Below are 22,496 nucleotides of genomic sequence, written 5' to 3' on the forward strand. Positions count from 1 at the left end.
CCTAGGGTGGTCCTGGTGACCCCTGAACAGCAGAGTCTTTGCTGGGTGGACAGGCAGGGAAGGGAAGTTGAGGCAGAGAAGGAAAAGGTATGAAAAAGTTCAGACTTTTAGGTAGAACTGATAACATTATTTATTGAGTGCCCGTATGTAAAGTGGGGACGTTACCTACCTTTCTCCCAAATACCTCGTTCACATTTTGTTCATCACAGACCTTTTGGCATTCATTCTGGTTTTCAGGCACGTTGTACTTCCTTACATGTTGATCCTGAGGTGAATGCCTCTCTCTCCTCACCCTAGCCCACCCCTGAGTTGTTCTCACTCCCATTTCACAGAAGGTGCAGCTGATGTCCCAGGAGAGAGGCTGTTTGCTTAAGTCCTCCAAGAAGGTGATGGAGGAGCCGGCACTCCAAGCAAGCCCATGGATGGCAAGGTATCCATTTCTCCTGTCTCTGGTTTATTAACATTGAGAGGTGGGTGGGCATGACCAAGATCACCAAAGCATTTTCAATAAGGTCCCATCCTGAGAAGGTCTTTCCCTGATCATGTTTTTGATTATTTCCCCCCCCCCAGCTTTATTGAGATATAATTGACATATACCGTTGTGTAAGTTTAGGGTATATCGTGTGTCGATTTGATGTACTTATGTATTGCGGGATGGTTACCACCATAGCATTAGCTAACGTGACTCCATCATGTCACATAATTACCATTTCGTTTTTGCGGTGGGAACATTTAACTCTCTCAGCAACTTTTGAGTGTATAATACAGTATCATTCATTATAATCTCCATGCTATACGTTAGATCCCCAGACTTATTCATCTTATAACTGGAAGTGTGTATCCTTTGGCTAACATCTCCCCATTTCTCCCACCCTACTGTCCCTGGCAACCACCATTCTACTCTCTGTTCTAAGTTGGGCTTTCGTTAGATTTCACATATAAGTGAGATCATACAGTATTTGTCTTTCTCTGACTCATTTCACTTAGCATAATGCCCTCAAGATCCATCCATGGTGTTCAAGTGGTGTTTTTGATTATTTCAAAGAACACATCTCAGTTTCATATGGGTAGGTCCTTAACTGCTCCTCTGGGGACTTGCTAATCTCCCTTCTTACCGAGGAGAGCGGTTCTCAGGCTCCACACTTCCTGCAGGCAAAGAGACTCAACTAGAGTTGACTTAAAGCTGCTTGCCCAGTTTCTCAGCACTGCTGACATTTGCAGGCTGGTAATTCTCCGTGGTGGCACCATCCCGTGCATCGTGGGCTGTTGAGCAGCGTCCCTGGGCTCCACCCACTAGATACCAGTAGCTCCCCTTCTCCCAGTCGTTACAACCAAAAATGTCTCCAGACATTGCAATGTCCCCTGGCTGGGGCGGGGGGGCAGAATGGCCCCCAGTTGAGAACTGCTGGCTTAAATAGTACACCTGGCACCTATGCTTCATCGGTGAGCACAGGATGGGGTGTGGGGGGGTTCCACTGAGTTTGTCCTTCTTGCCTGTCCTGCCAGGACTGGGCATGCCTCCCAGCATCGCACGGCCTCCATCTGCACAGCTGGGCCCAGGCTCAACTTTCATGGAGCCCCAAGAGACCCAGGTGTTTGGGAGGCTGGCTGGTCCCTGGGCCCCAACACCAAGCGCCAGGAAACCACAGTTGCTATGGTGACCGCTGAGCTCCCGGGGTGAGGAGCTATTGGTTGAGGGGCAAAAGGCTCCAGTGCCTGGAGGAGTCAACATCCAGGGGCCTTGGCTGGGAGGCCACTGTCCAACATTCCCCCCATTAGCCCTCGCAGACCAAGCAGAGCAGTGGAGAGCCACTGGTTCAGCCCCCCAGGGGCGCTGGAGGTGACAGAGCCCTGCAGGGAGCCGAGGGGAGCTGAGAGAGTGAGATGGGAGCCCCGCTCCAGATGACCCTGCCTGGCTGGCCTCCTAGGAAGGCCATCTGGCCACAGGCGTGAGGTCTCTGAGGCCCAGGTCCTTTCCTGGGGAAGGACTGTCCAGGTGGGCGGGCAGCATGAACGTCAGGCCCCTCCGCCCGGGCACCCGCCGGCGGCCTCTCCAGGGTCAGTCAGGCCCCCCCCCCCGGCACTTCCATCCAGCAGTGTGGCCATCTTCATCAGCTCAACGGTCTCAGGTAAGGGACTGGGCAGGGCTGAGAGCTCAGGGGATGCCAGGGCAATGGGCATCTAAGACACCTGGTTGTGAAAGCAGCTGGGACAGTGACCCACGTAGGAACTGGTGAGGGAGAGCCTCCCTGACCCTCTGTTTCCTCTTCCATAAGCCAGGCTCAGAGTCTGACTTGACAGAGTTACTCTGAGTAGCAAATGATATTGCAACAAATATGAATGATGAACATTCTACCCTCTAGGCTTAAAAAGTGCCTGAATCTTCCTGTAGCTACAAGGCTCTGCCTGAAGGGGACCCTGTTCACTCCTCAGCTATATCTGGTTTGATTCTTACTTCACCCATGTGTTGTAGTCATACTGGGCTCCAGCAGGTCCTGGAACCCATGAAGCCCCAGGCCCCATAAGCTGTAGTTATTCAAGTTATGTGTTTATTTAATGTCTGACTCCTCCAACCAGGCCGTAAGCTCCATGAAGGCAAAGACTACATGGTGTGTACTGGCAAATGTTCAATAACCTCTTCTCCGGATATTAAAACAAAACCAAAAACACCTGAGTTATACCAAAAACAACATTTATTGAGCCCCTGGGTTGAAGGCTGAGAAATTATCAGTGACCTAGACAGGCAGAGGTTCTTGACTTTGGGGAGCTTGCAGCCCTGCAAAGTAGAGGCATCACCCCATTTTACAGAGGGGGAAACCGAGGATAGCCTGACACTTGGCACAAGGCCACACAGTGAAGTCAAGTGGTGGGAAAAGTCTCAGAATCCAGGTTTACTCTATAGGCAGGGCTGCCAGAGTTAGAGCAAAAATAAAAAACCAAACCGCCACCACCAGCAACAAAACCAGGGCTCCCAGTTCAACTTGCATTTGAGATAAACCACCAATAATCTTTTAAGCGTAAGTATATCCCAACTAGTGTGCAGAGAGGGGCATACTTATGCGAATAAATGATTTGGTGTTCATCCCAAGTGCAAGTGGAACAGGCCTTATCAGACATGCAAATTCTGGGATCTATGGAGTGGGCTATACTTAGGCTATCAAGTTTTTCATCGTTTATCTGAAATGTAAATCAACTGGGTGTCCTGTATTTTATCTGACAATTCTAACCTGAGGTGACCAACCATCCTGGTTAGCTGGAACTGAGAGGTTTCCTGGGATGTGGGACTTTTAGCAGTAACAACAGGAAAGTCCTGGGCGTAGTTGGTCTTTCTGGTTTTCCTCCTGTTTTTTGTGGCTTTTGATTCACTGTGAAGGGTCCCAGCCTTGGTGGGAGCAAATGAGGCTAAAAGCAGAGCCGTGGGGCAGGGAAGAGTTCTGGGTTCTTCCTATTCATATCCTCCATGCCACTCCTTGCAGATGCGGATGCAGAGAGGGAAGCCCTACAGAGCACCGCCTACCCCGTAGTACAGACCTTCTGCCAGAAGCACGGCCTGATGTCCGAGGTAATTGCCCGACTGTTCCTCACTGCCTCAGCGTCAGGGAACGAGGGTGTGCCACCCGGGCAGTCACACGGGCTCTTTGCTTAGAGGGACCCTGTGCCAGCGTTACACCACGGAGGCTTAAAGTCTTCTTAAAAAAGGAGAGTGGAGGGGTCGTGGCCACAGGCACTGCGGTCAGCACAGGTGGTATGGCAAAGTACTAGGAGTGGCTGCCTTGCGACCCTGCTCCTTGGGCGTGTCACTTTTGTTGTTGTTTTGTCCTGCCTTCCCGGGCTCTCCCTGCACTGGGGCAGCTTCGGAGGCATCTAAGAGGGCCGTGGGATATCCGGGGTGGGCAGGCAGGTGAGACGTGCCTTTTTCCTGGGACACTAATGGTGTACCAGCTGGGCAGTCACCACGGGCCCCAAATAGAGTGCACCGATCCCAGGGCAGGGATGTGGCTGCCTGCACATTTCCAAGCGGAAACCAACAAACTGTCTTTGGAGTCTCAGGTGATGCTGCCTCCTTGCCATTTACAACTGTCATCCATCACACCAACGGCCCCCACCAGCATTTATATATTACTAAGAAAGAAGCAGTGCTGTGATGGGAATTTGACTTTGCCCGCCACTGATCATGAGACATAGTTCAATGGCAGAGACACTAAAAAGGAAAACATAGGTGCTGAGCACCGATGAAACACCCCGTGTTCATCCCTTTAATGTCCACCAGGTGCTGTGTGGCTAACACAGTAAACATCCTCAAGACGCAGTCGGAGAGACAGTGGCCCAGAGAGATGAAGGTTCTTGCCCAGAGCTGGTGGCTGACACTTTTTCCTTCTCCCCTTCCTCCTCCAGCCACATCCAGTACTGTACTCCTTTCACCCCATGCTGTAGTTTATTAGGAATTTTATGTCTTTCCCTCTGGACAAAGGAATTTAGGAAGGCAGGGAGCATTCTGATTCCCATCCCCCTCTCCTCACCCAGCTTTCTGTGGGGTCAGCTTCACTACTTGAATTGAACCCTTTTGCCTGGCCGGCCTCTGCCTAGCAGGCAAAAATGGACCACAAGCGTGCGGTTGCCAAGGAGACTTCGCCACATCTGATTCTGGCCAAACGAAAACCTCCTTTGCGAAGAAAGCTCTGGGAACAAGTGTGGACATGTCCTTGTTTAAAAAGGAACAGTTTGAAAATGCCCAAGCTCTTTAAAAATTTTTTTAATGTTTTTAAGTAAATTTTTGAGTTCAGAATTTAGATTTGCAGGAAAGTTGCCTATGGTACAGAGTTCCCATATGCCCCACACCTACTTCTTCCCCTATATTGTAAACATCTATTATTGGGGCATGTTTGTCATAACTAAGAAATGGACATCAGGACGTTACCACTAAGCAACCTCTGGACTTTATTTGACTGTCACCAGGTCTTCTATTCGTGTCCCCTCTCTGGTTGAGGACCCCGGCCAGGGAACCCTGTTACGTTTAGTTGTCACAGCTTCCCACTCTCCTGTGGCTGGGACAGCTCCTTGGTCTTCTCCTTTGTACTCATGACCATCACAGTCTTGGGGATAACTGCCCAGGTGTCCTGCAGGATGTCTCCAATCTGGGTCTGTCAGATATTTTTCTCATGATTACACTGGGATTATGGGTGTCATTCAAATTCTTTTGATCCAGATATCCCTCTTTGAGGAGAGGCTATCAAAAATTACTGAAGAGGGACTTCCCTGGTGGCACAGTGGTTAAGAATCCGCCTGTCAACGCAAGCGACACAGGTTCGATCCCTGGTCCGGGTAGATCCCACATGCCTCAGAGCAACTAAGCCCGTGTGCCACAACTACTGAGCCCACACGCCACAACTACTGAAGCCCACATGCCCTAGACTCGCGTGCTGCAACTACTGAAGCCTGCAGGCCTAGAGCCTGTGCTCCGCAACAAGAGAAGCTACCTCAGTGAGAAACCCACACACCACAATGAAGAGTAGACCCCACTCTCTGCAACTAGAGAAACAACAAAGACCCAACACAACCAACCAACCAATAAATACATAAATAAATAAATTAATTAAAAATTTTTTTTAATTACTGAAGAAATTTTACACCTTTATCAAAGGGAATTAAAAAAAAATCACCCATCCTACCACCTTCCTGACAAACCCACTCTTGTTATTTCCAGGTGGTTGATCTGAGGTGGGGTATTCGGAACACAGAGGTCACCGACCACATGACCACGGAACTCTGCTTGGAGGAGCTTGGCTGGTGTCAGAAAACATCCATAGGGCCAGCTTTTGTTGTGAGTCTCTTGGGAGGGATGGATTAGCTCTTACTTCTCATTCCACCACCAGGATATGGCCCCTACTTCTTATCCAGACCTGTCAGTGGAGGGAAGTGGGTGGCATTTCTGCTATCATACCCAATCTTCGTAGCCTGCCTGTGGCAGACATTGCTAATCAATCACAGCATTCATTTTTCTGTGGAGCTAGCTGGGATCCAGACATTAGCAGTCAAGTAGAAGCAGCAGGTGAGTTGGAGAGCAGAGTGTTGAAGCCCAAAGGGATCTTAGAATTTGCTCCGAAACTTCCCCCGGGTTTTTCACCTCATTCACTTTGTCTGGGGAACGTTGAGGTCCTAGAAAACCATAGAGAAAGTGGAAATCTACAGGGTATCGAAAATTTTTTTCTCCAATGTGCCCCATGGTGTTGGGAGCAGACTCTGTGGCCCTATCTGGAGCCTGCCTCAGGGGCAAACTTCCCCCCTAGGTGAGACCAATCAGGGTCTTCTCTCGTCCCCAACTACATTCCCTCTGACACCAGAACAACCCCCAGCTCACATTTAATGGTTTGGGTTATGACCAGCAAATGATATTCCAGGGTTTTGATTTATTACATCACCAAGTTTCAGATACACCAAGAACTATAGCATTTTGGCTCATAAATCCTAGAGCAGGGGTCAGCAAACCACAGTCTATGGGGCAAATCCGGCCCCCTACCTGTTTTTATAAATAAGGCTTTATTGACACGCAGCCATACCCATTCATTTACGTATCACCCAAGGCTGCTTCCCAGCTTCAATGGCAGCGTTCAGTAGTTGCCACATAGACCGTCTGGCCTGCAAAGCTGAAAATATTGGCTATTTGGCCCTTGTTGGAAAAATTTGCCTACCCCTGTCCTAGAAAGTACAGACGAAAAAAGTCAGGAAAGTAGCTTTGCCCAATACATCTTCATCACAAAGAAGCTTTGAGCAGCTCCCAGAAAAACCTCTCCTGGAGATAAGAATGTAGGAATTAGGAGAGGGTGGTCCCCATATGAAAACGGTTTTCTAGGGAAATAAAGACAAATAGATGAGGCCTGTTTGGCCTTAAAACTGCACTGCCCAATGCAGTAGCCACGAACCACATGTGGTGATTTAAATTTAAATGAATTAAAGTCAAGTAGAAAGAAAATTTCAGCTCCTTGGTTGCACCAGCCACATTACAGTGGTTCAGTTGTCACTTGTGTCAAGTGGCCAGCAAATTGGACAGCAAGGATATGAACACTTCCAGCACTTCCAGAAGTTCTAGTGCTGCCTTAGAGATTGTCTCCTTCAAAAAAAAGACTAAGACCTGGCAGCAGATGTGAAAAGCTTTCTTTATTATGTACCAAGTTTTATCTATACAGTTACCATTGCATTTTCATTCTTTTGTTCTATACTTTTCTTTGTATGTTGGCATCAATTTTTCTTTTTTTTTCCAATCTTATTGAGATATAATTGACATGTAGCACTGAAAGGGTACAGCATAATGACTTGACTTATATGTGTTGTGAAATGATTATTAAATAAGTTCAGTTAACATCCATCCGCTCATATAGATATGAAAAAGGAAAATGCTCTTCCCTAGTGATGAGAATGTTTAGGATTTAGTCTCTTAGCAACTTTCAGATATACTCTACAGCAGTGTTACCTACATTCATCATGTTGTACATTACCTCCCCGGGACATATTTATCTTACAACTGGAAGTTTGAACCACTTAATTTAATTAATTTATTTATTGAAGTATAGTTGATTTACAATGTTGTGTTAGTTTCAGGTGTACAGCAAAGTGATTCAGTTATACATATATATTCTTTTTCAGATTCTTTTCCCTTATAGGTTATTAAAAAGTGTTGAGTATAGTTACCAATTTTAATTATTGCTTTAAAATACATCCTAATGTTTGAAAGGCTGTATCATCTGACTTACGTATCTCCTTCACACATTTTTTTTCCAGTCTTCTCATTTTGCTGATGATTGAGCCTGATGATTGATCATTTTGTTGTGTTTCAAAGAAAAAAGAAAAGAAAAAAATTTTGTAAAGAAAAAAGGGAAGTGGGGAGAAAATGAACTCCAGGAAGAATTCGATTTTGCAACTCAAATTGCAGGCAATCAAAAGCACAATGCAGGGCTTCCCTGGTGGCACAGTGGTTGGGAGTCCGCCTGCCGATGCAGGGGACATGGGTTCGTGCCCCAACCCGGGAAGATCCCACATGCCGCGGAGCGGCTGGGCCCGTGAGCCATGGCCGCTGAGCCTGCGCGTCCGGAGCCTGTGCTCCGCAACGGGAGAGGCCACAGCAGTGAGAGGCCCGCGTACCGCAAAAAAAAAAAAAAAAAATGCACAATGCAGAGAGATCAGCACCTGTGAAAGCCCGAGGTGAGAATAAGCACATTTATTATAGAAACAGAAAGGTCAATGTGACAGAAGCAAAATGGAAAAGGGGATTCGTGGTACAAGATAAACTTGGAGAGACAGGGAGGCGGGAACCAACAGGGGCCTTACGGGCCAAAGCTAAGGGTTATGTTAAGTGTCATGGAAAGCCGTCATAGACATTTTATTGTTTGTTTTTGTAAGCAGAGGAGGGATGATAAAATACAATTTCTGGTTTTTCCAAAAAAAAAAAAAAAGCACAATGCAGCTTCCAGGTGGCATGGGGGATGGGAGACAGGAGGGAGGATGATCTCTGAGCTTTCCCCCAGGCCCAAACGGCCCAGGCACCTTGCAAATCCTTCCAAAATCTTAGTTATCAAGATAATTAATATTTTAATGCAATGTTTATTTTTAATATCAAAACTGACCCCCCAAATCCATGAGGAACAAAATATCAAATTCTAAAGACAGGATCCACCCTGCACTTTGGAGACCCATGTTCACCTCCCCCCCGCCCCCATCTGGCCCTGCTTCCTGGCTGCTACTAGGGACAGTCCTGCCCGCAGGGCCACATCAGAGCGTGAGATTTGGGTAGAGCCAAGGGAGGCCTTCATTCTTGTCACAGCTCTACTGTTGGGACAAGCCAGCACTTAGTAATAGGCAAACAAGGTGTTTCCTGTGGCTGTCATAACAAATGACCACAAATGTGGGGGGCAGGGAGCTTAAAACGACAGAAATTTATTCTCTCACAATCTGGAGGCCGGAAGTCTGAAATCAAGGTATCAGCAGGGTCACACTCCTTCCTAGCTTTCTCAGGGTGAATCTTCTTGTCTTCTCCAGCTTCTGGGGTCTCCAGGTATTCCTTGGCTTGTGGCTGCACTCCCCCAGTCTCTGCCTCTGTTGTCACAGCATCTTCTTCTCCTTTTCTATTTGTGTCAAATCTTCCTCTGCCTGTCTCTTGATAAGGACTCTTGGGATTACATTTCAGGCCCACTTTGATAATCCAGGATAGTCTTCCAGTTTAAGATCCTTAGATAAATCATGTCGACTGAAAAAAAAATGCACAACCTAAAAGTTGAGTTATGTTTTATTTGGTGGACATTCTTAGGACTTCAAGCCTGGGAGACAGCATCTCAAATAACACAGAGAGACTGCTCCAAAGAGGAAAAGGAGAAGCCAGGATATATAGATAGGAGTTTTTGCAACGAAGACCATGTAGTAAGAATATCAAAAGATTACTGTTAAAGAAAACCAGATATCTTAAGTTAAGGAATTTATTGCTTTCCTATGTATGGGAAGATGCAAGAGTTTGGGCTCACTGAAATTATTCCTTTGATATGCACCTCAGCTATCTGGGGCCAGCATCCTGTGTTTTCACATCCTGAGTCTCCTCAGGGTGCATCTTTGGGGGTGGCTGCAGTGGCGGACTCCTTGACGGCAGGCATCCTGTTTCCCTCCTGAGTTTCCTCAGGGCTCACCATCCAGGAGGCTGTAACGTGATGGTTCAATGGCTGCAAGATCCTTTGTTTATTGGCATGGCAGGCAATATTGTTTCACTCACGAGTGGAAGATCAGGAGAAGGATTTATTATGACTTGCAGCAAGTAAGGGGAACACCAGGGACCTTTCCCAAAGCAGTGTCTCCCCAAACAGCAAAACTGGGGAAGTTTGAAGCTCAGGGTACATGTATATTCATGAAGGGGCTTGAGCAGAGGAGACTTCAGCATAGAATTGGGGCAAAGGTTCACAGAGTCCAAGTTTTAGTTGATTGAAATCAGGAGGGTCCACGTCATCATTCTACCCTCCACTTGGGTAGGGGTCTTAGTTCCTGCAGAACTCAAAGATATATTATATGTATATCCCTTGACGAGGAGCTGGGACTCTTTTTATCACTGGACTATTGTTTCTTGACTGCTTTTCCATTATTCCTGCATTCCCTCACTTCCCTTAAGATCATTGATTACTGAGATGTGTTCAAGGACAAGCATTGCAGCCAGGCTTAGATCACAAAATGGCTTAGGCCAAAATGGTTTCTCTCATGTCAAGAGAGCCATTGCTGGTACTCTTCCTCTGGGGACCCACTAACCTATCTGCTTACTTTAATATAATTGTCTCCATGGTACAACCACCAGGACCACTTTAAGGGCTCGGCATGCTTCACCCAGGGTCACAGATCTAAGTGCCCAAGCCAAGATCTGAACCTCTACTCCCCACACCCCTGTCTCCTCCAGGCCCTCGTGGGTGACCAGTACGGCCCCCGTCCCATCCCCTCGCTGATCAAGGAAAAGGAGTGGGGGGCGCTGAAAGCTCAGCTGAGCGCCGGGCCACGTGACCTGGAGCTGGTGGCACGACGCTTCCGGACAGACAAGAACGCCGTTCCCCCCACCCACCTGCTGCAGACCCTGGGCAGCGGGGAGGCCCGTGGGCCCGAGGAGGCCACCCTGATCTCTGCATTGCGCTCTGGAGCCCAGGAGGCCGGCAGGTTGGGCCTCGTCACCCAGGAGAAGTGGCACCGCTACCACCGGTCAGGTGAGGCTGCCGGGACTCCCCTGGCGGGTCCCCAGGAAACATCCACCCGTTTAAAATACACATCACGTTTTGTCCAAATGCCACAGTCTGCATTTCTATAAATGACAAACCAACCTAGCTCCTGGAGCCCTAGTTCTGAGAAAGATTATTTTTCTGATCCAACAGAGTTAAGTCAAGTCCTGGTTAATTTCAGTCTCTTAGGATTCTTCTCTCCTTCCCTGGCTCCTTTCCTTTTCCCAAGCAGGCTCCTGGCTTTGGGGGACGTGTACTACGATGACCCCATACCTGTTTGCCTGGGACTGAGCCACTCCCACGATGCTGGACTTTTAGGGCCAAACCCAGGACAGTTCCAGGAAAACTGGAAGAGTGGGTCACCCTGTGTTAGTCGAGAGCCGTCCCCTGCTAAGGAGTCGTCCTTCATCAATGTACCTGCCTCTGAGGTGAAAACTGAGGCAGAGGAAGAAGGAGTCTCTTTTGCCCAAGTGGGAGAATAGGGATTCCCCCCTGTGACTGTCTGAGTCCACCACCCAGCTCCCAGCTGGTCCCTTACCTCTCATCCCTGGCCTTGTCCTCTGCCCTCTCCATCCTCCACAATGGCTACCAGAAAGGTTTTTCTAAAAATGCATTGTGATCGAGCCATCGCCCCACTGCAGGCTGTCAGCAAGAGATCGGTTCTTATTATTATTTATGAGTTAGTAATGTCAGCTTATGGATTATTAGTATGTCAATTTACATCACCCAAACTATTAAATATATGAATTTATATCACCCACACTATTAAGTGTATGAATTTATATCACCCACAGTATTAAATATGTGAATTTATATCGCCCACACTATTGAATGTATGAATTTATATCACCCACACTATTAAGTGTATGAATTTATATTACCCACACTATTAAGTGTATGAATTTATATTACCCACAGTATTAAATATATGAATTTATATTACCCACACTATGAAATATATGTATTTATATTACCTACACTATTAAATATATGAATTTCTATTATCTATACTATCAAATATATGAATTTATATTATCAAAAATATTAAATATATGAATTTATATTACCCACATTATAAAATATATGAATTCATTTTATCAACATATTAAATATATTGATTTAGTTAAAGATATTGAATGTAGTGATATTTATAAATAGTATTTTAATTTTATTAAAATATATGATTATTATCTATTATATATATACATTCTAGTAAAGACATACCAATTTTTAAAATTTTTATTTCAGGATAATTTTAGATGAACCAAAAAGTTACAACATTATAAAGCTACAAAGATAGTGTAGAGTTCCCGAAGGTTCTTCACCCAGCTTCCCGCAATGCTAACATCTCATGTGACTGAGGTACATTTACCAGAACTCAGAAATGAACATCGGTATTTAATATTGGTGCATGACTAGTAACTAGACTCCAGACTTTATTTGGGTTTCCTCAGTTCTCCCATCAATGTCTTTCTGTCCCAGGATCCCAGATTGTATTTAGTCCTTTGTCTCCTTAGGCTACTCTGATCTGTAACAGTTTTTCATGACCTTGTTTTTCATGACCTTGACTGATTTTGAGGCGTACTGCCCACGTCTTTTGTAGAATGTCCCTCAATCTGGGCTTGGCTGGTATTTTCTCATGATTATAGGTTTTATAGGGATATAGGGATTATAGGTTTTGGGAAGGAAGACTGCAGAGGTAAAGTTCCCTCCCCATCCCATCGTATCAGAGGTACCTGAGGCCTACTTGACATCACAGGTGATCCTAACCTTGACCCTTTGGTTAAGGTTAGTAATGACATACCAATTTTTTTTTTTTTTCCCCACTGTGCGACATGCGGAACTTCCCCGACCAGGGATCGAACCCACGCCCCCTGCGTTGGAAGCACAGAGTCTTAACCACTGTACCACCTGGGAAGTCCTGACATATCAATTTTGAATACACTTTTATATGGATAATAATCTTAAGGCTACTGTTTCTTGTGCACTTACCATGTTGCTATTGCTTGCTCTGTGACACAAAGCCAAGTGAGCTAATTGCTCTCATAGAGATGTCTGACATCGGGACTGTAATCGGCGTCTGGGGTCAAGTATGGGATGGGCCGGGATTTACATCTCAGCCCTGCCCCTTTCCAGCCGTATTGACTTTGGGCAGCTTGGACTCTCGTTTTCCTCATCTGTAAAATGGAACTAGTCAGAGGTAGTACCTAATGGAGTCATTATAGGGATCTAAAGGGTCTTGCCCCGGCCGTGATCTCATCCAACAATGAGCTCTCTAAGCAATCATGTCAAACCTCGCCCATTAAGAAGTCCCACTTGAAAGAACAAATAGAAACTCCTTGACGTCAGCAGAAAGCACAAACAGCTGTGGAGTTCAGGGGCACGTCATGGACGGCACCTTCAGAGCATATTATTTTCCAGGCACCTCGCTCAACTTTTTTTTTTTTTTTAATTTTTATCTTGAAATAGAGATTCGTAGGAAATTGCCAAAAGAAAAAAAAAAAAAAGGAGGAAGAGGTATCCTTTACCCATTTTTCCCCCAAAGGTAACATCTTGCAAAACTAGAGTGCAATATTATTACACAACCAGGAAGTGGATATTGTCACAATCCAGAGAGAGCACACTTGTACAAACACCCTTTGTGTGTGTGAGTGTGTGTGTGTGTGTGTGTTTGTCTTGCCCATTTCCTTCTCTGCAATTTTCTCACCTGTGTAGCTTTGAGTAACCACCGTGGTCAATACACAGGACTGTTCCCTCACCGCGAGGATCCCCCCCACTGTCCCTTTAGAGCAGCATTCACCGCTTCCCACAAACCCCAGCACTGGTAACCACTAACCCATCTCCATCTCATTTATTTTGTTATTTCAACCATATCATAGAAGATAAGATTACAGACTGTAAACTTTTGAGTTTAGTTTTGTTCCTTCAGCATAAGGTGCTCAGCTTTTCACAAGCATTATTTCATAGAAAATCCTCACAACAGCCCCTTCAAGGTTGGACTAGTACACCCATGTTACAAGGGAGGAAACAGAGACTCAGAGAGGTGCAGTGATTTGCCTAGGGTCACACAGCCTGCTGGTGGTAGAACAGATGGTATTGGATTAGTTCATGCCAAAATGTGTCCAAGAAGGATCCTGTTTGGGGACTGTTAGCTGCCTTCGTCTCTGACCTTCACTCATGGGGCTGAGGGGCACGTGAGGTCAGTCCAAGGAGGACTTTTGAGTGGTTCTTGTCTTTGGCTCTGAGACTGAGTCCTGTCTCCAAGGGCCTGACTCGCTCAGCTAGAGAGGTGGGATCCTCTGCTGAGCCCAGGGAGGCTTCAAAAATAACTCCTCAAGTCTGGCTGCTATTTCAAAACAATGGCCTCCAGGGAGAAGTCAGTGTGAGCTCTTGGCTCTGGAAAATACAGGTCCTCAGGGCAGCTGCTGCATGCTCTGGGACGGGGGTCAGAAAACCATGGCCCAAGGACAAAACCTGGCCCACTGCTTGTTCTTGTAAATAAAGTTTTATTGGAACACACTGGAGTGCATTCGTTTGCATGTTGTCTGTGGTTATGCCAGGTGACTCTGAAACACACTAAGCTTGAGAACCAATGTTTCCATCCCCGGAATGTGTCTACCAAGTGTTCCCATTCGAGCCAACTGACGACATAATGCTGACCACACTCACTTCCCATCTCCTCCACTTTTGCAGCCATCGAGGGGGAAATAGAACGGGACCTGCTGAACGCAATAGACTGGGACCAGGGGGCGACCGTCTTCCTGAGAGATATCCAAGACCTCAACAAACACATCCTGGAGGTCTGTGCCCTCAAGATAGTGGAGCAGCTTGCAGCCGGCTGCCCGGACACAGACGCCCAGAACCTTCTCAGCAGCCTCAAGGAGCGCATCGCTGACATGCAGCCCGGAGTTCTCAAGGCCCACCACCTGGCATGGAGCCGAGACCTGGTGGACCCCCCCAAACAAGGCTCATGGACGGTACCCAAAGGAGCTGGGGGAGCAGTTTGTGGCCAGGGCTAACCATCAGGTCCCCGAGTGCCTCCAGAAACTGGAGACAGGCAGGCAGGAGTTGGCTTGGCTCTATCAGGAGATCCGCCACCACCTGGGGCTCAGTGCCGAGGCCCCCCAGACCTTCTGTGGGCACCAGGAGCTCCTAACCCAGCTGGGACAGCGGCTCCAGCAGAGCGACGGCCACCCCCACCCACCCCTGGTGCTTTTTGGACCCCCGGGCATCGGAAAGACTGCTCTGATGTGCAAGCTGGCTGAGCAAATGCCAGGGCTGCTTGGCCACAAGACAGTGACCGTTCTATGGTTGCTGGGGACGTCACAGATGAGCTCCGACGCCCGAGGCCTGCTCCAGAGCATCTGCTTCCAGGTGTGCCTGGCCTATGGGCTACCCCTGCCCCCTGCCCAGGTCTTGGAGGCCCATACCAGGGTGGTACAGTTTTTCCACACCCTCCTCCACACCATCTCCTGCCGAAACTTTGAGTCCCTTGTGATCCTGCTGGATTCGGTGGATGAGGTAGCCTCTGTCCACCGTGCTCAGAGGGTCCTCTGGCTGCCTCCCAAGTGCCCCTCAAGGGGCCACCTCATCCTCTCAGTCTGCTCAGGACAGCGGGGCGTTTTAGACACTATGCGGCAGGTGCTCACGGACCCAGGTGCTTACTGGGAGGTGAAACCCCTCTCTGGAAACAAAGGGCAAGAGATGGTTCAGCTCCTGCTGGCCGCCTCGAGGAGGACGCTGAGCCTGATGCAGAGGGACCTGCTCTGGACCAGCCTCCCAGAGTGTGGGCACCCAGGGCGGCTGAGGCTGGCCTTCGAGGAGGCCCGGAAATGGGCCTCCTTCACCATGCCGGCCCCTCTGGCCTCCACTGCTAAGGAGGCGATGCACCAGCTGTGTGCCCACCTGGAGCAGACACGTGGGCAGCTCCTGGTGGCCTGAGTGCTGGGCTATACATTGTGTCTTCCCGGTGAGTCTCTGTTGTTTTCACTCTTTTCTGAATTGAGATAGAACACATGCATTCTTCTCCAAGGGCAGCCATAACAAAATCACAAGCTGGGTGGCTTAGAACAATGGAAATCTATTCTCTCGTGGTTCTGGAGGCCAGAGTCTGAAATCAAGGTGTCAGCTGAACAACACTTCCTCCGGAACCCCTAAAGGAGAATCCGTTCTAGGCCTTTTTCTTAGTTTCTGGTGTTGCTGGCAACCCTCAACATTCCTTGGCTTGTAGACGCATCACTCCAATCTCCACCTCTGACCACATTGTGGTTTTCTCCCTGTGTGTCTCTCTGTCTGAATTTCCCTCTTCTTGGAAAGACATCACTCATTGGATTAGGGCCCACTTGCATCCAGTATTGTTACCGACTAAGGTTCTTGGCCTTCTTTTTTTTGCGGTACACGGGCCTCTCACTGCTGTGGCCTCTCCCGTTGCGGAGCACAGGCTCCGGACATGCAGCCTCAGCGGCCATGTCTCACGGGCCCAGCTGCTCCGCGGCATGTGGGATCTTCCCGGACCGGGGCACGAACCCGTGTCCCCTGCATCGGCAGGCGGACTCTCAACCACCGCGCCACCAAGGAAGCCCTCTTGGTCTTCTTAATCAACAGAAATTGATAAGAGGCCAGAAGAGAAATTCGGGCAAGGCAGAGGGGAAGGAGAACAGGTAACAGGTTCCCCTGCTTGCTCGCTCCCTGAGGGGGGAGTGAGTTTGTTCCGTATATGGGGTGAGGGTAGGGGCAGGTCCAGGGGTTGAGCCAGAGGGGTGGCTTAGGTTGTTTGCCCACCCCTCTGGTGGGGTTGTGTGCAGGGGGCATGCTCAGTACCCTGCTTTCGCTCCCGGCTCTTCAGAAGTGGCAACTGGATTTTTGGTCTTTTTGTATCTTGTTGTCCATAATTTTCCCAACTGTGCGTGCACGCAGTTCTTTTTAGTCCCTTATAGTTTCTTTGTATTTTGTTGCTGGAAGAGACATTTGTCCAGGTGCAAGCACTTCAGCAAAGGGTCCCAGGTTCCAGGTCCCAGCCTGTCTCTGTATGACCTCATCTTAACTTGACTACTTCCCCAAAGACTGGTTTCAAACAAGGTCACATTCACAGTTTCCCCGTGGGTACAAATTTTGGGGAACACTATTCAACCCAGTCCAATTCGTATCATAATTTTCACTCATTTAAAGTGTATAGTTCAGCAGCATTTAGTACATTCACAGTATTAGGCAACCGCTATCCATCTCCAGAACAATTCCTCACCCCACAAGGAGACCCCGTCCCCGTCAGCAGTAACTCCCCTTCCCCGACCCCCAGCCCCTGGCAACCACTAATCTGTCTCTATGCATTTGTCTAGAGTATTTCTTCAGAAAACGTTTTACTTAGAAATACTTTCAAATTATAGACTAGAGGAAGAACTCCCATAGTGCAAAAATAGTGCCGAGAACTCTCACAGAGCAGAATTTTTCAGCCTTGGTGCTATTGACATTTGGGGCTAGATCATCCTTTGCAGTGTGTAGGGCCATCCTGTGCACTGTAGGATGTTGAACAGTATCCCTGGCCTCTACCCACTAGATGCTGGTAGTATCCCCCAGCTGGGACAACCAAAAATGTCTCAGGACATTGCCAAGTGTCCCTTGAAGGCAGGATAGGTCCTCGTTGAGAAATACTGCCATACTTCTTCCCCCCACAATCACCAATTTGCCATATTAGCTTTCTCTCTCTCCCTTTTCCTTTTTCCCTTTCTCCCTTTCCTATCTCTCCTTTCCTTCCTTCCTACATCCCTCCCTCCATCTCTCTCTCCCCTCCCTCTCTCTCTTTATTTCTTTCCATTTTTCTATCTATCTTCTATCTATCCACTCATCTATCTGTCTCTGTCTATCCACACACACCCCCACAAACAAAATTTTTCCCTGAACCATTTGAGAATTCATTACAGGCGTCATTCCCCTTCACCCTTAAATACATCACATATATCCTAAGAACAAGGGCAATCAGAACCCCACATCACCACAAGACAATTTTAAAACTCAGAAAACGTATCATAAATGCAGTAATATTATTTAATACACAGTTTATAGTCAAAATTTACCAATTGTCTCAAAAATGTCCTTTATAGCTGTCCCCTCCCCTTGCCCCCATCCCAGGATCCAATCCAGGATAACATGTTGCATTTAGCTGTCAAGTTTCTTTGGCCTCCTTTAATCTGGAATGTTCCACTCTCTGTCTTTGTCCTCTTGAAGAGTACAGACTAGCTCTTCTGTAGCTCAGCACTCCTTAAGCCTCAATGGGTATGTGTATCTCAGGTCTTGTTTTTGAATAAAGACTGATTCAGCAGGTCTGGGGGTGGAGCCTGGGATCTTGTATTTCTCCCAGGCTCCCTGGCGATGTTGATGCTACCAGGAACGCACCTGGGGGTGGAGGGGAGTCGGTACACTGTCATCTGGGTTGATCTGATGTCTCCTCATGATGACATTCAGGTTAAACTTGGATGGTGTTTGATCCTTCTTGTGCATTTTTTTCCTACCACAAATTTGCAACATACCCCTTTGTAATTAATAAGCAATGTGTGCAGATATCTCAGAAAAAATCTTTTTAAAGCAAACTTCTCTGAAGAATTGACCACAAGCCTGGGTCTACAGTTAATTCCAGGCTTTGTAGCATGGGAATCAGCAAAAAGCAATAGGAAAACCCAATTCCAATGTGTTTATAGAGTTTAAGGAATGAAGGTTTAAATGCAGTTGCTGAACAAACTCCGATAAACCAGGGTCATGATGGTCAGAGATGCCAGGTGTGGATGGTGAGTCAGAAATAATGAGCAGGAGAGAGGAGTGTGTTCATCACAGGCACCCAGCATCCCATGCGAGGGTGGGACGGAGGCCGATCTGCAGGCACACCGAGCAGCAGAGCTTTACCTTAATGCAAACAGCCATCGGGAGACGCTCATGCCCATCATTAGAAATGCTGGACAATGAACCTTTCCTCTTCTCAGCTTGGGGGACCTTTGTCTTTTGCCACAAATCAAGGTGGCAGCGACCAGCCCAGTAAGTGGGCTTTTTAGTTGTCTGTTTATTTGCCAGGAACAGAAATCCACTCACACTATCACATTAGAAATAAGGGCTTTATGCCATGGCCATGGGAGAAACTCAATGGATGCAGGGCTACCCCATAGCCAACTCCAGGGAGGGGTAGCCCAGATTTCATGTTGTACCCCAGATTTTGTGATTGATGCCCACAGCATGGACTCTACAAGAGCACAGAGACAGACCAGGGAATGTTCCAGAATAAAAGGGTGGGCCATCAAGCCAACCTGATGAAGTGTACACGGAAGGTGGGGTTGTCATGGGAACCAGAAAGCCACAGAATCAGGGAAGTTGCTCATCCCTCTCCCTCTGGGTCCTCTCTGCACATTGGCTTCTGCTCTAGACTCTTCCTTTCTCCTCTGTAAGTGTAGCTTGCCTGCCACAGCTGCTGTTGGCATCATGGGCTCCCATTTTGGAGAACTGGCACCATCATACTGGCTCTTTCTTGAGTCCTGGTTGGAAAATCTGGGGAGATAGACATCAATTGGCATTCCTGGTCCCATGTCTGGTCCAGTTAGTAAAGCTGGGGGCCTCCTGGGGTGGAGGACCACCCTCCTTTAGTGCCTGGTAAGGGAGGTGGTCTATGGAAGGTGACTCTAGGGGAGGCGATTTTTGGTATGTCCTGTTGCATGAAAATATGTTATGTTTACACACAGAGTTGACCGAGAGTGATGAGAGCCTGGCTCTCAGAGCAGATCTGAGTACTTCTGGGCCAGTGGTTCTTACCTAGGGAGATTCTGTGCCCCCCACCCCCGGTGGACACTTAACAGTGGAGACATTTTCGTTGTCACGACTGGGGGATGGGGTGCTACTGGGATCTAGTGGATGGAAACCTGGGATGCTTCTCAAAACCCTATAGTTCACAGGACCCTCCCCCAACCAGAGGATCATGGTGCTCCAGTTGTCAGTAGTGCTGGGGGTGCGAAACCCTGGCTTAGCATGAAAGATACTGTCTGGCTATCTCTCTATCCAGCTACCATAATACCTATCTATCCATCCATTCATCTATTTATCTACTTAATCTATCTATAATCTATCATATCTATCTATCTATAATCTATCATATTCGTCTATCCATCCATACATGCATCTATGGACACCTATCTATAAGCTATCATCTATCTATCTGTCTATCTCTCATCTATCTATCTATCATGCTGGTGACACCTAGTGGGTGGAGGCCAGGGATGCTGCTAAACATCTTACAAAGTACAGGACAATCTCCACAACAAAGAATGATCCGACCCTTAGTGTCAACAGTGAGAGGCTGAGAAATGCTGTGTTAGGCATGCATTGTGGCCTTTCCGAGCCCCCTCTGTAGGGGGGTAGCTGGGAGAGTGTCTGTTCTGTGTGGCTTCTGGAAGGAATAACAAGATCATACTTGCAAAGGGACATCACTGGCCAAGATCCCTCAGCCAGGATCAAACACAGGGCTGTGTGACCTCACACACAGAGTTTGGTCTGCAGTGCAGGCAAGGCAGGTCCCATGTAGGGGGCAGATGAGGTCTTGGGTCCACATTGTCAAAGGGATGTCTTTGGGGATGGAGGAGGGCTCTTAACCTAGTGGTTCAGCTGTCCGTGGGCACATTACCCAGTCTTCCCAGCACCGTCCAGTAGAATATTGGTGATGAGGGCAATGCTCTGTGTCTCATTGTCCAATGTGGTAACTACAAGCTGCAGTGGCAGTTGACCCCTTGAAAGGCAGCTTATGCAATCCAGAAACTGGATTTTAAATTCTATTAATTTTTAACTTTAAACGCCCATGTGTGGCTGGTGACTACTACATTGGACATCATTGCTCTAGACTTGATGAGACACAAAATCTTTAAGAGCAGGGATGGAATTGAATTCCTCTTCCCCTGGCCATTCAGGGACATGAATACACAAACCTCAGTTTCCCCATCTGACAAATGGAGGAAGGCTTTCTGCTCTGCCTCCCTCCAGCTGAGTTTGGAGACTCAGCTGCAAACTTGGATGAGGAGGTGCAAAGAGGTACAGGTCCTAATATTGAGCTAAGCAGGTTTAGGGAGGACAAGAAAATGGCACTGGCCCAGGATTGTTCACAGATCTTCACCTGCTCTTACGTCCCTTTGGAGTCTCCTTCCCCCTATTGTAGACTCCTGCTATTGAAGCCTAGACAGACGAGGTTGAGGCATGCCCCCAGGCAGGGGGTTGTCAGTGTTGAGCACAGATGATATGACATATGATCCCACTTATGTGAAATGTCCAGTATTGTCAGATCCACAAAAAGTAGATTAGTGGTTGCCAGGGACTAAGAGGGGCAGGTGTCGCAAACATGGTGGTACCTCATGACTGTGTCTAGCAAAGTCTCTTGCCCCCAAACCTGCTCCAACAGAGGATTCCCCATTCCTTTTTTTTTTTAATTTTTAAATTTTAATTGATTATTTATTTATCTTTTTGGCTGCACTGGGTATTCGTTGCTGCATGTGGGCTTTTCTCTTGTTGCGGCGAGAAAGGGCTACTCTTCGTTGCAGTGCGCGGGCTTCTCATTGTGGTGGCTTCTCTTCTTGTGCAGCATGGGCTCTAGGTGCATGGGCTTCAGTAGTTGTGGCTCATGGGCTCAGTAGTTGTGGCTCGTGGGCTCTAGGGTGCGGGCTCAGTAGTTGTGGCACACAGGCTTAGTTGCTCCGTGGCATGTGGGATCTTCTAGGACCAGGAATTGAACCTGTGTCCCCTGCATTGGCAGGCGGATTCTTAACCACTGCGCCACCAGGGAAGTCCCCCCATTCTTATTAGTGGGGTCACCTTCTGCATAACCGGGAGTCATGCCTGTTTCCTCTCCTTCCACATCCTTTTTCCCTCCATAATCAGAAAGTCCTCTTGGCTCTGCCTCTAACACATCCTAAACCAACCATTTTTTTTCCCATTCCTACTGTCCCTATCTTGTCCTAGGTCATCCCCGTCTCCACCTGAACAAGTGCCCCAGGCCCTCACTTGTCTCCATGTCGCTGTGTTTATCCCCCAACAAGCCCCTTCCCCAGAGAGGCAAGAATGAGACTTTTTTTTTTAATAAACCGCTATTTGGAAATAATTTTACATTTACAGCGGAGATAAAAAGGTTGAACAGAGTTCCCATAGATCCTGCCCCTTATTTCCCCTCGTGTTAACATCCAACATAACCACAGCATTGCTGTCGCAGCCAGGACATTAGCATTGATACGTGACCGCGATCTCAACTCCAGACTTGATTTAGATTTCACCAATTTTTCCACCAATATCATCTTTTCTGGTCCTGGAGCCAATTCAGTATTCCTCATTGCATTTAGCAGAGTGAGATTATTTAATTGAGGTAAAATTCACATACTGTAAAGTTAAAATTTTAACGTGTTACAATTCAGTGACATTAGTACATTCGCAATGTGGTGCAACCGTCACCTCTATCTAGTTCCAGAACGTTTCCATCATTACTGAAAGGAGACCCTGTCCCTGTTAGCTGTCATTCCCCATCCCTCCTCCCTCAGCCCTTGGCAACCACGAATGGATCTGCCTTTATGGATCCTGATCTGGATATTTCATATAAATGAGATCATACAATATGTGGTCTTTTGTGACTAGTTTCTTCCACTCAGAATGTCTTCAAGGTTTATCTGTATTGTAGTGTGTATCAGCATTTTGCTCCTTTTTATGGTCAAATAATATTCCATTGTATGGATACACCCCTGTCTTAGTCCATGTGGGCTGCTA

General features: G+C 47.5%; 1 protein-coding gene across 1 annotated transcript in view; it reads left to right on the forward strand.

Moving 5' to 3' along the window:
- Positions 1-22,496, forward strand: part of NWD1 (NACHT and WD repeat domain containing 1) — a 60,676-nt gene that overhangs the window by 2,291 nt on the left and 35,889 nt on the right. The window contains 8 exon segments of the mRNA XM_067733121.1: positions 333-430; positions 3,477-3,516; positions 3,519-3,562; positions 5,705-5,821; positions 10,421-10,718; positions 14,424-14,683; positions 14,685-15,690; positions 16,734-16,740. Of these exon segments, the coding sequence (XP_067589222.1) occupies positions 419-430; positions 3,477-3,516; positions 3,519-3,562; positions 5,705-5,821; positions 10,421-10,718; positions 14,424-14,683; positions 14,685-15,690; positions 16,734-16,740 (1,784 nt within the window). The 5' untranslated portion in view covers positions 333-418.

Source organism: Pseudorca crassidens, chromosome 3 (assembly GCF_039906515.1).
Source record: "Pseudorca crassidens isolate mPseCra1 chromosome 3, mPseCra1.hap1, whole genome shotgun sequence".
Lineage (NCBI taxonomy): Eukaryota > Metazoa > Chordata > Mammalia > Artiodactyla > Delphinidae > Pseudorca > Pseudorca crassidens.